The sequence below is a fragment of the Macrobrachium rosenbergii genome, chromosome 16, assembly GCF_040412425.1.
Source record: "Macrobrachium rosenbergii isolate ZJJX-2024 chromosome 16, ASM4041242v1, whole genome shotgun sequence".
Lineage (NCBI taxonomy): Eukaryota > Metazoa > Arthropoda > Malacostraca > Decapoda > Palaemonidae > Macrobrachium > Macrobrachium rosenbergii.
The window spans coordinates 63945010-63962369 of NC_089756.1; the positions used below are offsets into that span (position 1 = coordinate 63945010).

The 17360-nt window shown below is 38.3% G+C and overlaps 1 protein-coding gene across 3 annotated transcripts in view; it reads left to right on the plus strand.

The window, feature by feature from the left end:
- LOC136847480 (transmembrane protein 8B-like) overlaps nucleotides 1–17360 on the plus strand; it is a 910690-nt gene that overhangs the window by 636456 nt on the left and 256874 nt on the right. For all 3 annotated transcript variants that reach the window (XM_067119223.1, XM_067119225.1, XM_067119224.1), the window contains exon 9: nucleotides 16861–17072. In XM_067119223.1, the coding sequence (XP_066975324.1) occupies nucleotides 16861–17072 (212 nt within the window). The remainder of the gene's footprint in view (nucleotides 1–16860; nucleotides 17073–17360) is intronic.

Here is a 17360-nt window from a genome sequence, read left to right on the forward strand (position 1 = left end):
CCTTTAACTCCTTCACTCCTCCTCTTGTAAATTTTCCCCTTCCTTCTTCCTCTTTCGTTGACGACTTTGGCATGATTTTGGATCATTCAATTGACTGCTCTCTTTGAGTTGATGGAGGGTGGAGTTGGACGGCATGCCTCTCCACCCGTAGAACTCGAGTACCTGACGTGATCGAGCGAGGGGAAAGTTTAATGTCAAACCCTGTCCTCAGTACCGGTCGTGATCTCGACGGACATCATGACGCCTTAGCACTGGGGTACGGTGTATATCCGGATATTACCCCTAGGACAGCCCTAATTAAAGGGATGACCTGTCCTCTAATTGTGACTCCATGGTGGGTATGGGGAATATCTAGATGAATTAAATTTCTTCGTTTTTATGTCAACCCCTTATTTCTGCTGATGACTCTATGCTTTCCTCAAAGGACTTGGCCATGGAATCCCTCCAAAACTCTAGTATGGCTACTTTACAGCCATATGTACCAAACACTCAATCTCAAAGGAGAAGAACATTTAAAAAAGAATGACCCTTGAGGATCTTTTTCTCCTCCAGTGTGGGCTCAGTATATCACTCTCACTTTAAGTGAAGAAGTAACCCCTCTAAGTGACTTGGTTATATACCGTTCACTTAAGAAAATTCTTGGCTGTGACAATCTTAAATTCTCCGTGAAAAAAAAACAAAATCATAGTAAAAGCTAAATCTGAAGAAGAATAAAAAAAAGTACTTGAAACTACAAAACTTGGAATTCATCATGTAAATGCTTCTGACGAGGCGCATTATAACACTAGAATTGGAACTATGTTGTTGGGTAAACCTAGAGTTGAAAATGACACCAATGAATCTGTGTGTGAAACATTAAAAGAAGTCCTGCAAGATCAAAAACATAATGTTAAATCTGTTATTGTCTATGAGAGGAGAAGTGTTAAAACTGGACGAAGTCTGAAGATAGCTAAAATAACTTTTTCACAGCAAACAATTCCAACATTTATGAAAATAGGCAACAAAAAATAGCAATTAAAGAAGAATATCCAAAACCTATGCAATGTAAGATTTGCTTGAAATTTGAACATACAGCAAAACGATGCAAGTCTTTGGCCTCACCTAGATGCTTTAAATGTGGCTCCTTGGAGCATAGTAGTGATGATTGCAGCAGCCCCAAAAATGCTTTAATTGTAATGGTTCACACCACGCTTATGCAAGGGAGTGTGTATATTTCAGATAATTCCAAGAAGCCCTTACCAGATCAAGAAGATATGGTATAACAGTCAAGGAAGCTAAAGAAGACATGAAAGAAGAAGGAATGCAACTTCCTGCAAAACATTTGCAGATGCACTCAAACTCCAAAGTAAAACAACATCCAATGATGTCTCACAAACCACCCAATCTTCTAACACCAGAAATCAAATAACTGTAGAAGAATCAGATAAAAGCAATACCATGGAGATAAGTAATAAATTCAAAGTACTGTCCAACCTTGCTGTACATGATCATCTTGATGAACAGAGAGAAGATATCTCTGATAATTTACATCTTAACAAAAGCCAAAACAAAGAAGAAGATATATCTCAAATGATAATCCATAACAAAAAAAACAAACTACAAAATACTAAAGAAATTGAAGAAATACTAAGAGAACTAGATGGACCACCAGAGATAGGAAAAGACCCAGATCACACAGTGTAACGTCCTCGCCTAAGAAAGAGAACGACCTTCATAGTCCAAATAGTAAATGTCTAAAAACTACAAGTTCAGAGGAAACCATTGTTTATACCACCAATAGTAAAAACCCTTGTGAAAATAATTCTCCTAAAATAATTTCACAGAATTCTAAGGAACCTAAAAGAAAACCAAATATAAAAACACATAAGTCACTGATACGAGACTGTGCCATGCCACCTGATTACAGAAAAGGTGCAGGAAGCAAAATTCCGTTGTACAACAACAAAGATATCAAAAGTTCCAATTCAAAAAATAAAGTGGACTCAATTCTCCCAACTCAGGGTCGTAAGACTACAGTAAGTAAGTAAAATTCAATTCTAAAAATAATAATGACACTCCTTCATTTATATTACAATGGAACATTCGAAGTATTAACAAAAACAAATTAGAATTACTTAAATTAATTGATGAATATAGCCCAATTTGTATCTGCCTCAATGAAACATTTTTACCCATTTCCTACAGTTTTACAAATAAGTTTTATACATCTTATCAACCTCACTCTGCTAATCAGAAAGGAAATATGCTTCTTGTCAGAAAAGATGTACCTTTCACAGTACATGATGTTTCATCTGAAATAAATGCCTTAGCAGTTCAGATTAAACTAGAGGAAATTATAACAATTTGTTCTATATATCTAAACCCGAATAATAATATAGATTTAGAAAAGCTGAATGACTTAGTCAAGAAGCTCCCCCAACCATTTTTACTTATAGGAGATTTCAATGCAAGACATTTATCATGGCATGATGTAAAATCAAACTCTAGAGGCAACATTATACTTGATTTTATTATAGATAATCAACTCCACATATTAAATGAAGACAAACCAACTCATTTTGATCAACGAACAAAGAGTTACTCTCACATAGATTTGTCCTTGTGTTCACAAGATCTAGCAGATAAATATTTCTGGAACACTTATGACGATTTGTGTGGTAGTGATCATTTTCCTGTCTTGATTAATATTCTAAATTTCACTGGAGAGGTAGCAATCAATAAATTTGATGTTAGTAAAGCCAATTGGGGAGATTTTGGTGAATGCACAAAGAATGTTCCAATATGGGATGATAATTTGGACATAGAAACTATTTTAGTTATGTTTTTAATTCTGGTAATTGATGCTGCAGAATCATCAATGCCATTTGTATCACATGTGAAGATCAAATGCCCAGTTCCGTGGTGGAATGAGGAGTGTAAAAAAGCAAAAGAAGGCTCGTAATAAAGCCCAAAGAAAATTTAAAAAGTCTAGAAATGTTTCGGATTACATAGAATATAAAGGTCGTGTGCTGTCGCAAAACGAACGTTTAATGAAGCACAAAGAAAATCTTGGTGTAACTACCTAAAATCGGTGTGCAAAGATACACCCTTAAGAAAGATATGGAAAAAAGTGCATAAAATACTAGGAAAGCACATTCGATCCCATGTACCAGTTTTGAAAATTAACAGCAAACTGATATATGATACTAAAGAGGTAGTAACTTGCTTAGGAGAACATTTAAGTAATATCTCCAAAGGTTCATCAGTAAAATCTTTTCACAACATTAAAGAAAAGGAAGAAAAAAATCCAATTAATTTTGAGACTGATCAATGTTATTCATACAATGATTGCTTTACCATGGATGAACTCTTATCGGCATTGTCAACATGTTCTAATACAGCCCCTGGTGAAGATTTCATCACTTTTGAAATGTTGAAACACCTTCACCTAACAGTTTACAATATTTATTAAAGCTATACAACAAAATATGGATAGAAATATATTTTCCACAAGATTGGCGGAAAGCACTGGACCTTCCATTCTTGAAGCCAGGCAAAGATCCTTATGACACAAATAGCTACAGACCAATAGCATTAACAAGCTGTTTATGTAAACTGTTTGAGAAAATGATTAACAACAGATTAATCTGGTATCTTGAAAAAACAGGATACTTTTCTGTTTCACAATATGGATATAGGAAACTGAGATCTACCCTTGATCCTTTAACTTTACTTGATGCTGATATTGGGAAAGCTTTTACTTCAAATAGTTATGCCACAGCCATTTTCTTTGATATGGAAAAGGCCTATGACAAGACATGGAAACATCAGATTTTAAAAGAAATGCATTATTCTGGACTGAGAGGGTGTTTACCCTTAAACATAGTACAATTTTTAAAGGAAAGAACCTTTAAAGTTAAGATAAATGGTGTTTTATCTAAGGAGTATCCACAATATGAAGGAGTTCCTCAAGGTAGTGTTTTGAGCACCACCCTTTTTATTATGGCTATAAATGACATTACAAAACAACTACCAACTGGTGTACAGTGTTCTTTGTATGTAGATGATTTTGCTATTTGGATCATCCACTCAGATATTTATACAGGACAAAGTATATTACAAAAATCTCTTGATCGTATTGTATCATGGACTACTGCACATGGATTCACTATATCGACAAATAAAACTGTAGCCATTACTTTTACAAATAAGAAAAATGTACCGAAAATGAAATTACTACTATATAATAAACTAATTAATTTTGTGACTCATACCAAGTTTCTGGGGTTGTATTTTGACCAACGAATGACTTGGAAATTTCACATTAATTACCTACGTGAAAGTTGTAGTAAAGTACTTCATCTACTGAAGAAATTGTCACATACCAAGTGGGGCTCAGATAGAAGTACATTACTTTATTTACACAAGACCTTGATATTGAGTAAAATTGATTATGGGTCGCATCTATATGCTTCTGCATCTGCCAGTACATTGAAAAATTAGATCCTCTTCATAATGCAGGTTTGAGATATGCTACGGGTGCATTTAAATCTACACCTGTTATTTCTTTGTATTGTGAAACAGGTCTATGTTCACTTGATCAAAGAAGAGTCGAATATAGTTTAAACTTCTATTCATGGACATTAAGATACCCATCAAAATTGAGTAGAATTATAAATAATACCAGCATTGCAAAAGAGTTGGACCACGATCTTTTTATTCATTTGTTATACGACTGAAAATATACATAGAGAAATATAGTATTCCACCATTAAAATTCCTGAACCACTTACCAAATTCAACACCTTTTGGAAATGGAATAAACCTCATATATGCTATGAATTATTTGATTTAAAGAAAAAGGAAATTCCAAGTTTTGCTATCAAACAAATTTTTCTGGAACACCAAGAAATGCATGCAAATACACTCTCCATTTATACAGATGGTTCTAAAACTGATGCTGCTGTGGGATTCGCAGTTATTACAGACGAGAAATATTATTATGGAAGAATGCCTATATATAGCTCCATATATTCCACTGAATTAGCAGGAATTTCATTGGCTCTATATAAAATACCAAAACTCCCAACAAACATTACACTATATATAGTGATTCAAAAGTGCTATTCAAGCAATAGATTCTTTTAATCATCATCACCCTGCTATTAGAGCAATACAAGAAAATATTCATTTTTAAGCATTCGAAATATAAAGATATCCTTGTGCTGGACACCAGGCCATGTTGGAATTGAAGGTAATGAAATTGCTGATAAAAATGCAAAGAAAGCAGCATTAAACGATAAAAATAAAATGTACAAAACTTATTATAAGGACTCAAAAAAGTATTTTAAATCTATATTAGATAAAATCTGGGGAGACCAATGGTTGTCACTTGAAAATAACAAACTTAGAGGAATAAAGACTACAATACTCCCTTTTAATAGTTCCTTACAGAAGCAGAGAAACCATGAGGTTGCTTTGTGCAGGCTGCGTAATGGGCACACAAGGTTAACCCATGGCTTTCTTATGACTGGTCAACCTCCTCCAGAATGTGATTCCTGTCAAACCAGAATAACAGTGAAACACATTTTAATTGAATGCTCCAAATATTCACATATTAGACATAAATACTTTGGATCATCTCCTAGAATGCAGGACATTCTGGGAGATGATGACTCAAAAGTTTTTAAGATTTTTAGATTTTTAACAGATACTGATCTTTTAAAATATATATAGATAATTTTATTCATACACATTTTAAAAGTGAAATGTTTTATCTGTTTGTTAGTTTGTTTATTTGTTTTTTTTTTAAACATACAGCTTACTTATTACAATTTTAAGCATAAATATAGATGTGTATGAGTGTGTGTGTGTGTGTATGCATAAATGCTTAAGTTTCTGCAATTTTAGAGATATATGTATATATCAGACTGTAATCAGTGAAATTTTAAATATTTGGGGGAAAATTCTATAATTTAATTTTATTTATTTACTTATTTTTTTTAATAATTGATAATCCCGTGAATATAGATATTTATTTTCTTTCTCTGTGCATGCAAATATATATAAAATGATATAAGTACTGAATTTAAATTAAAACAATAGATTCCATAAATATATTCTATTTAACATAGCATATTCAACAGATTTTATCTGCTTATTAAGCAGCCGATTGGACTTAGTCGGAAGTGGCTGCTAAAACAAATAATTTAATAAATAATAAATACACTGTATCCAAGCCTTGCTCCTTCTCTTCCTCCTTGTCCTCCAACATTACCACAATCTCCTCCAGGAACTTTCTCCATTATATGTTTCATTGCAACATTAACACCTTGGTCCTTTGGCTGAAAGAGTGCAGTCATATTAGAATGGAAAACAAAAATGTCCCTAATGTGACCATCATCACCAACTGGCCATGTGTCTGATGATGAAAAAGCTCCTTACAAAAGTGATATGATCTTCGTGGTGAACCAAGCCTTGGCTGAATGATACCGTCCAGCTACCACTGGTTTGCACTGATGCCCACCAGTAGCAGTTGCTCCTAACAAAGCATACACATGTTGCTTGGAAAGTTTTCGACAAGGTAAATTCTTTTTCTTCTTATCAGCCAAGGTGTTAGTGGGCAAGGAGCAATAGAATAGACCAGTTTCGTCAGCATTATAGATTTGTCCTAAAACAAGACCTTTGCTCGTTAAGTCTTGCAAAGTCTGGAGAAATTCCTCTATATTTCCTCCTAGGAAGCATCCAAAGCTTCACCATGAGTTTTGTTGTTAAAAATCAAATGCTGAATCTTGAACCAAAGAAGCCAACCTTCAGAAGCCTGAGAGTCCGCAACCTTACTCAAGTCTACGAGCTTCATAGCTGCAGCCTTCAACTTAGTACTGTGTATGTTCGTGCCAGTAGCCCTTTGCTGATGAAATGAGATCAAAGTCAACTGCTCAATGTTCTCATGACACCCTTTTGCCATCATCATGTGGGCTTAACTCCTGGACATCTCTACAAAGTCCATTGCATACTTCTTCAGCTTGTCCTGGAAAGTCCTGATATTATGCAAGGTTGACTGTGCAATGTTGTACGTGTCCATTATACAGCCAGTAGGCCACACTGCCTTGATTCTTATGATAATTTTCAGCTGCGGCTGCTGGGGTAGGACCTTCCTTACCCTCTTAGGATGAGGTGGGGCCATGAAAAAGATACACAGCACCATATATAAGACAAGCAATACCTGTAATGCTGCAGGTACTGCAACAAAAGCCATATGTTGCTCTGAAAGCATTGTGTACAGCGAACTCTCACGAAACATTCAAAACAGTGACTGATCACCCACAACTGTACAAAGCAAAAAAATGCTCTTTGTTACAGAGTGCATTGATACTTTCGAGATGTAGCCAATTAGAAAGATATGTTTATGACTATGCATATGCTGCTCACATACTAAAAAGCAGAAAATCACAGATGACTTATCTGTGTCAGCCAGTAAAAAATATAAACAAAGTAACATTTCATGATGTGTTAGGTGACATCATGTTTTTAAGCCAGTAACAATTGCAAAAGCTTGCTCTCTGTCTCTAATCTCACTACCTCTTTCGCCATGCTATTGTTATTGGTTTTACATAATTTTTTTAGGTATTCTTTAATTTTATTCAGTGAAAATTACTGTATTACAAAACATCAAGAAATAAAAAACTGAGAAATAATGGTTGAGAAAGGGAAGGTAGGTGTTTGCATGATTGTGTGGGTTATAGAGTGTACATATACAGTATATGTAAGTTTCTCAGCATGGTCTCTCTCTTGGGACTGTCATTGTACAAACTCAAATAGAACAGGTAGTAAAATAGAAGAGTTCATAGATTCCAACGACATGTGCTACATAAATGATGACGAAATTAGCAAATATTTTTCAAATGCACATGGAACATTTTCCTAAGTAGACTTAACTTTATGTACAACAAGCATAGTTGACAGATTGGATTGGAATACAGTTGATGACTTGCACACCAGTGATCATTTCCCAATATTAATTTCCTTATTGCAAAATAATCCTGCAAAACATGTCCTTCACTATAACATTTATAAAGCAGATTGGGAGCGATATGAAATGCACACAAGAAATATCCCACAATTTGAATATTTAAAAGACCATAATGAAACTAATAAATTTCTTGTTGATTTCATTAAAAATGCTGCTGATAAAGTAATATCAAAGTCAAAACCCCATCCAACAAAACAAAGTTCCCTGGTGGTCTGATGAGTTAACAATTACTAAATATAAAACACTCAATAGGGAGACGATTAGATAATTTGAATAGAAAGTTCAATAAAATGAATAAAAAAAAATACCGATATTAGAAAGAACTTTACAAAAAATGACTGTATTATTACATTAAAACCTGTATACAACAAAATATCTGCAAAATTTAAAAAAGAAGTAATTCAAGGAATAATCATATCATGGAGGAAATACATATCAGATCTCTCTAAGAATACTCCCATACAAAAAATATGGGAAAAATTCAGGAAAATAAATGGTACCCATGTTAAACCACCTAGACATGCCATATTAAAAGATGGGAAAAGAACACTTGATCCAAAAGAAATAAGTAATATAATGGGAGAAAATTTAGCAAATGTAAGTAGTGATAAGAATTTAGATGAACACTTCTGCACAAAAAAAAATAAAATAGAATTAATAACAATAAATTTTGAAACAATAGAAGATATATATTATAATAGAAAATTTAATATGTCAGAGTTGGAATATGCTCTCTGGAACAGCAATAAATCTGCTCCTGGAGGTGACAATATTTGTTTTGAGATGATCTGCCACTTAGCACCTTTGGCAAAGTCATACTTATTAGAGTTTTATAATCATTTATGGCTTCGAAATTTATTTCCAGATGAATGGCGTAAAGCTATAATAATTCCTATCCCCAAACCTGGAAAGGATCCCAGTAACGTAAATAATTACAGACCAATTTCTTTAACAAGCTGCTTATGCAAATTGTTAGAAAATGGTAAATGCTCGACTAAAATGGCACATTTGAGAAAATAAAATTTTAACTCCCACTCAGTTTGGGTCACAGTGTAACAGATCTACATTGGATTCTCTCTGTAACTTAGAAGACCACATATGTAGAGGTTTTGACATTGAAAAAGCATACGATACTACATGGAGGTATGCTATATTAAAAACTTTACAAAACAACAACATCCGTGGACATTTACCTAGGTTTTTACAGAACTTTTTGACAAACCGTAGTTTTCAGGTGAGAAGTGATGATGATCTGTCTAGAACATTTCCACTTGAAAATGGTGTTCCACAGGGAAGCGTCCTTAGTGGCACACTGTTTACTTTAGCAATTAATGATATCAGTAAAAATCTACCTATTGGCATTAAAAGTAACCTGTACATGGATAATTTTGCCATATATTATTCAGCATCCCGAATAAAACATGCAGAACGAATCGATAATAAAAGCATACTAAAAATAGATGAACGAGCCTCATCTGTAGGCTTTAAATTTTCCATAGATAAAACTCAGGCAATCATGTTTTATAAAAATAAAAAGTGGAAAAAAGGTGAAGAAATAGATTTAAAAATCAGAAACCATAATATACCAATTGGCCAAACAGCAAAATTTTTGGCATTAGTATTTGATACCCACGTGAACTGGAGAGCCCACATTACATGTGTAAAATCCAAAAGTAAAACAGCATTAAATCTAATTAGAAAACTATCGAACACTACTTGGGGAGCCGATAGACTTACCCTCACTGTACTGTATAAAGCAACAGTTCTGTCCATCATTGATTATGGAAGCGAAGTATATGGGTCGGCATCTGACGCAGTGCTGAAAATGTTAGACCCTGTTCACAATGACGGCCTTAGAATATGCTCAAGAGCCTTTAGATCATCACCAAAATCATTGTTACAAGTTGAATGTAGTGAACTACCTTTGTCTCTCCATAGAGAGCTAGTAACAATGAAAAGTGCTTTAAGAATTCAAACTAGTGATTCTCCAACCAAAATATTATTTGAATTAAGAGATGTATTGATAAACAACCATCCACCACCTTTCCCAATTAGAGCTAGAAGATTGTTTGAGTCGCTGAATATAAATATACAAGTACGTTTAATAGTAAAATCACCTCCTCCCTGGACAATGAGTAAAATGAGAATTTGCACACACCTCAAGTATTTATCAAAAAGTAACTCATAAACACCAGAACACCATAGACAGCATACAATAGAGCATATAAACCGAAAAGGTCCACATTACGCAATATGTACAGATGGATCTAAATCAGAATACGGAGTAGGATATGCTACAGTGTCCCAAGACAAAACTTATCAGTTCTCTCTTCCTAATAATGTCTCCATATTTACAGCAGAATTATATGGAATTGCATCAGCTATAAAAATAATTAATCATCATTCAATTTTGTAATTTTCAGTGATTCAAGAAGCGCAATAGAAGCTATTCAAAGTTACAAATCAAAAAATAATATAGTACAACAAATTAAATTTTATCTCCATAAATTGTATAATAATGGAAAAATGTAGAAATATGTTGGATCCCTGCCCATGTAGGAATCAAAGGAAATGAAGATGCAGACAAAGCAGCTAAAGCAGCAACTCACATGCAAGATCAGATGTGAATATCCCTGTTACTGATTATGTAACTCACATAAAAATGGTTATCATAAGTAAATGGCAATATATATGGAATGAAGAACCTGAAAGTAATAAATTGAAAGAAATAAAACATAATGTTAAAAAATGGAGTGCATCATATCAGAGAGAGAGACACGCACAAGTAATTTTAACACATCTCAGAATAGGCCATGTCTGACACATGGGCACTTAATGAGCAGCCCACATGGCCTGGCTCCTGAATGCTCAGAATGCAGAGTAAGAATAACAGTCAGACATGTGTTATGTGAATGTCCAAAGTATGACCAACAACGAGTCTACTTTTGGAAATAGATCAATGAAAGAAATTTTGTCAGAATCTTTTACATTTTCAGTCTTTCCAATTTTGATGTTCTTGAGGAATTGTAATTTAATTAATAAAATATAAAAATAAGTAAATAATAAAAGCACAAAAACCCTTTTAAATTTTGTTGAATTTAAAAAAAAAGGAAAAATTTTTAAATTTTGCTTAATTTATATTCTGAATTTTAATATACCATTTTAGTATGTATGTAAGGAAGTCTGAGTAAATGTATTTATTGTATGTATGTGTTTCAGTATGAGAGGATATGCCTATGTGCAGTTTTGAATTTCATTTTAATTCATTCATCATTATATGGAATGATCTATTGGGTCCTAGCGCTTGACTTCAGGCCTGGACCTAGTATTTTAATCAAATCCTTCGGGCCAGCCCTATGAGAGCTGAAAGTCAACTCAGTGGTCTTCTAAACTACTTTATTAATAATAATAATACTGGGCATAAATTAATTCAGTTTAGGGACCATACGCGACCAATAGGAAGGCACAACTCGTACTGTCTTGACCTGCCGCGGCCCATCACGATGCCGATCTTGTCGCATTGTGGCATCCTGCATCATGACTTGCTAGCCGATGGTGAGTTTGGTTAGGGGGCGGGCATGTGAATTGTAGAGGCCCGTGGCCTGGTCTGTGTGGGCGGCGGTATGACGGTCGTAGTCCTTGGTCTTAGTTTGCAACTCATCTGTGAATGACCAGGGGTGGGCCAGAACACAGGCGCGGAGAGGGTGGCCATAGAAAATCCGTGCAGGGGAGCGTCCGGCGGGGGTCTGGGTGTTCCAAAACTCCAGCAGTCCTCTATTAAAGGCTGGCGCAATTCCTGGATGGAGCAGTCTTGATGGTTAGGTGTTTGACAGCTTTTACTGCAGCATCCGTGTGTCCATTGGACTGAGGGTAATGTGAAGAAATGATGATGTGATGAACACTCCAGCGGTCAGCGAATTGCTTGAATTCTTGGCTGGAAAATGGGAGTCCTCCATCGGTCTGCAAGCGGAATGGGACACCAACCTCGTGGAAGAAGACAGCATTCTTGTGACTGGATGCAGTTGTGTCACGTCCACAGGGGACAACCACAGGACAACCTAAAAGTCTTATCAGTGATAACAAGGCAGGACTTCCCTGCTATGGGGAAGAAGTCAGCTGACACACTTTCGAAGGGGCGGGATGGATGGTCGTCACACATGTAAGGTTCTTGTTGCTGACTGGGGAGAAGCTGTTGGCAGGCGTTGCAACTTTCTACTGTATTCTTTATATTGGCGTTGATGCCTGGCCAAAACACTGTGTCTTGCACGATGCCGAGTACCTTCGATCCCTCAGTGGCTGTTGTGGAGGCGAGCCAAGATGTGTCTATGGAGGGCTGCAGGGATGACAATCCGGGGTCCGTATAACACAACTTTCCGTCCACATAAAGGCTATCCTGCAGCTTCCAATATGGAAGGGCGGAGGCATGGAGGTCATAGTGGTTGGTGGGAAAGCCGTTGGAGATGTAGTGGATGAGGTGATTGTAGTCTTTATCCTGTTGGGGAGGGAGACAGGGTGCTTGGTATGCAGAGCTGTTTCCCTGGGCACCAGACTGCAGTAAAGATGTAGGGGGCCATTTTCATCTTGAGGCACTGTAGGTGTGGATTCTCAGTGGTGTCCAGGGTGTAGTGGTTGAGAATGGGTATTTGGGCGATGGTCAGTCACTAAGGTGAAATGCTGAAGTCCAGACAAGTATAGGTGGCGCCTAGCCATAGCCCAAGTGACCACAAGCAGCTCCAGCTCTATGGTGGTGTAGCAAGTCTCTGTGTCCATGAGAAAATGAGAGCCACACTGGACGAAATGCATCTGACCACAGCCATTGTCTTAAAGTAGGGCATAGCTGAGGCCATACAGGCGTGAGGCATCTGTTTGCAGGACCACGGGCGAGACTGGGTTGAAGAGTGCCAGGACAGGTGGTGAAGTTAGAGCTGTCTTGACCTTCTTAAATGCATGCTCAAGGTCAGGGGTCCAAATGAATGAACATTTGGGGCTCATGACTGGGTGTAGGGGCTGTGCTGCTGCTGCAATATCTAGAGTGAAGTCGGCGGGTTGATTAACGAGACCCATAAATGACCTGAAGTCTGTGACGTTGGACGGTGTAGGGAAGTCACATATAGTGGATACCTTGACGGGATCTGCTGTAATGCCTTCGGATGATAGGACATAACTGCAGAAGTTAACTTTAGGGGCAGCTACGGTGAATTTCTCCTTGTTGAGGGTGATGCTGTATTGATGGCACTGGTCAGCATTTGGCGTATGTGTTGTAGGTGGGAAGGGGGATCCTCATTGGACAGGAGGAGATCACCTACGATTTTCATACAGTTGAGGATACCTTGTAAGGCCATATCCCCATGGAGGCAGTGTGCATCAACTGTCGCCGAAAATCCCATCAGGCCATGGCAGTGCTGAAATCTTCTGTACAGAGTTATAAATGTGGTCAGGTGGTGGTCCTCTTCTGCCAACTCCAACTCCATCTGCCAGCAGCCATGCCGGGTGGCTACTGTGGTGAAGCACTTCGCAGTAGTAGAGATGTTGCAGATGGCATCATGGGGTGTGGGCAATGGGTGCGTAGGGCAGGTAACATGAGAATTTAGGTGGGTGTGATCCACAGTGATGCGGACACCTTTGTCCTTGGGTACCAGGACCATGGAATGGCACCATTCGAAGGGTTCATCGCCTACTGGTGTGACGATTCCTTGTTACACTAAGGAGTCAAGTTCTTCCATCACTTGATCCCTGAGTGTGAATGGAATGGGCCCGGGTGTGTGTACAGTGAATGGTACAGCGCCGGGTTTCTTTAGTGGCTGGGTCTGCAGATCCTTTTTGGGTATGAGGACATCGCTGAAATGGCGGAGAAAATATCCTGAGTAGCTGCGGGTGATGTCTTGGCGGAGGCAGGAAACGGGGCACATCTGCTGACATGTTTAACCTTGAGAATGGGCTTTGGGGAGTCTGGTGACACTATAGCTAGGGCTCGGCAATGCCTACAGGAGAGGAGGGGGCCTGGGCACCCTCATGAATGTGTAGGGTTGCGAAGCACGACTTGTTGCCAAGACGAAGTGTCGCCTGGAAGCATCCCACAGTGGGTGTCATGAGGGATCCATCTGCTGTCAAGAAATCCATCAAGGGTGGAGGTGAAAGTCTTGTCCGGGTTATGCGGAGTGCATCCAACCTGTATCAGGGATTAGCTGGAGATGTGATGAGACATCGCTGAATGATAGGGAGAGATTGACTGGTGTGGTGGACCATTATCAGAGTTGGCACCCACGAGATGGCAGCTGGTGTTTGACTTAGTAGGTGCTGAGGTGAGACTGCATGCCCAGTCCGATTCGTCTTGGTAGACCTGCACATCTTCATGAAATGTCCTTGTTTCTGGCAGATATTGCGCTGGGCTTCCTTAGCAGGGCATTTCTGAGAGCGGGGCCAATGACCCATGCATCTGCAGTTATTGCAGGTGGCACCCTTGGCTGGTCATTTTCTGTAGTTATGCCTGCGAGAGCAGTATTGACAAGGGTCACTGTTAGAAGATTGGTGAGAACGCTGGTCAGGAGATCGATGAGAAGTCCTCTTTTGCAGGTGCTGGTTCCTCTTGTATGAAGATACTCACTGACCTTGCTAGGGGAAGATGCAATGGCTGATGCAGTCTCATGTGTAGATTCATAAGAGTGACAGCATTTCCCGAATTCTGCAAGGGTGGATGAGGGTTGGAGGGGGATAAGGCATTGTATTAACTCTTCGCCCCTCACACCCATCAAAATTTTCATCTGGAATTGCCATTCAGCTTAGGAATCAGGGTTGCCAGTGCATAAGTCCATTTCATCAGCAAGATCCTTGAGGCATGCTTAGTAGTCTGCAAATGATTCTTCTACAGCCTGTTTGCAGGACAACAGTTCCTTGCATCGTAAAACTTAATTTCTGAGGCTACGAAAGTGCTTCTGCAGCGTATTCGACACCTCTGTAAGGGAAAGTGATGTGTCGGGAGGGATGCCTAGTGTATGCGTAAGCAGACTCTGAACATCCAGGGAGATATAAGTCCTCAGGTGGATCAGCTGGGAGGTTTGGTGCAATCTATCAAGTACAACTAAGGGTGCATAGCCTTCAAAATGGAGCCTCCATTGGCAAAACACTTGATACATTGCATCTTGTTGCAGGAGAGGTAGGGGTGGACTGGAGGCTTGCTAGGAACCGTGGGTGTATGCACTGCAATGACAGGGGTTGGGGGAACAGATGTGACAGGAGGTGCAGATGTGGTGTCAGGTTGCTGGGGTTGTGATGCTGCAATCTGTCCTGATAGCAGTGCGAAAAGACCCATGAAACACTGGTTGTCTTCCTGTCGTGATTGCTCAATTCGTTGTCTGAAGGTCTGTTCCTCTTGTCTCCGTCGGTCTTGCTTTTGCAAGCTGGAAGTCTGAAGACGCAACATGTCATTATCACTGCTTTCTGGCCTGTTGGGAATCAGGGGAGGAAGGAGGGTGGGGCTGGTATTGTCGTGAGCTGTGGGGAGATGCATTGATCCTCGTGAGCTGTGGGAAGATGCATTGATCCGTCGTCTCCCATCGGACCCTCTGTCTGATCCTCTGCCTGATCCACTGTCTGATCCTCTGTCTGATCTATAAACTCAATAGCTGTTTCTCTTGCTGAGCTGTGTTGAGTTGGGTAACATAAGAGAGCTTGGAATCTCTAGAATGCCAGGGAAATGCCCAGTTCACTTTATGTCAACAGAGGAATGCACCAGGAGTATTTGAAAATTAAAATCTTGGTTACAGTGAGGTTGTGAAATTGAGCAGGAGGGCTGGGTGTAAAGCGAGTGGTGGGGAGGAGGGCGGGCTGAGTGGAGAGTGGCAGCAGCAGTGCTGAGCTGCTTCAGTCACCCTCTATGCATGAGAGGAGAAGGATGCATCACGGGGCAGCGAAAATCACATCAGAATTCTAATATCCCGCCGAGAGATTGGCGAGGACATGTTTCATAATACCACACTGCACTATAATAAACTGACACTCTAACCCTGCACTGTGCAAACACTGTATAACTCCTGAGACTCTGTAATGCACTGGTGACACTGTCGTTGATATCTTGGGTCACTGTAAGAGATCCAGTGTGTGAGATGAGAAGTAAACACTCTTAATGGCAGTCGCCTTCTTGGATTTAAAAATGTTGGGCCCAACTCAAGTCTCTTGTCAAGGGAGATCCTACTCACTGCCCCATGTATCTGCAACAAGTAACCTTGCCACATATGTCCATGAAGGCAATGGAGCTAAGGGCGGTGAATTTAAGTCGAAGATTCTTTATACTCTCATATATTAAAGATGACAGACACTAACGTGAAAGCAGAAGAAAGTCTCAAGCTTGTCACGCTTCAGTGGCCACTTACCACAAACTGCTTATGCATCAGACTTGGCGGAAAACAATAGCAGTGTTTTCATATATAATTGCAGTGTTGCCACGATGCATAATCAAGCTAGTGGTCTTACAATAAGTATAATGGTTATGAAGGATAATGATAAAGTAAACATAATTATTCTGTAACACAATAATAAAGTAAGTGTACATGGATGTGTGTAAGCTGTATGTAATGTGTTCTATGCAACAGTAATGATATTTGATATCTATACAAAAATGAATTGTAAAAAGAGATAAATAAATGAATTGTAAAATGTTCATTAAAAATATTTTTGCATTATACCTAAAAGCTGGTTCGGTTGTGGTTTCTTAATCTCTTAGGTATTATTTGATCTGTTTATATAAAAACATGTAATGAAAATTGGTCTTCAATGGTCATTTCGGTATCATAGATAATTATACAATACAGCACAATATGTGGCTTAATGATACAATAATTGGGATATTTCAGAATGCAACAAGCCAGTTGATAACCATCTTGGGATGTATGAGTAAAGGTCGACCTCCAGAAGTCAAGGGAGAAACCATTGCTTGTGAGGATCAGCAACTGATGCTCAACATAACCTCGTTTTCTTCAAAGACAGTGGAAGATTTTATTTTGATACCATTTCCAGAACCAGACATATGGTTTTTGGCTTTACAAACTGTCTGTTTCTATAGGGGGTGAGTTGTATATATTTTTAATAATTTTACTTTTTTAAAAACTAAAATTTTGTAGGGTGATTTATCTTGTTTGGCAATTAGAAAGTATACTGGTTTTTGAGAGCATAGCCACTGTTTGTCCTTTTATGGCAGGTGGGGATTTTGGATTAGGCTACCAGGCTGTGCCGTTCCTTCTGCTTGTGCAGTCAACGTAACAGGTTTTTAAATCTCATTAAATAGGAATTGTATAACTTAAAATCATTAGTGATAGTTTTTTAATTAAATTGAAATGATTTTTGTGTGCAGAGT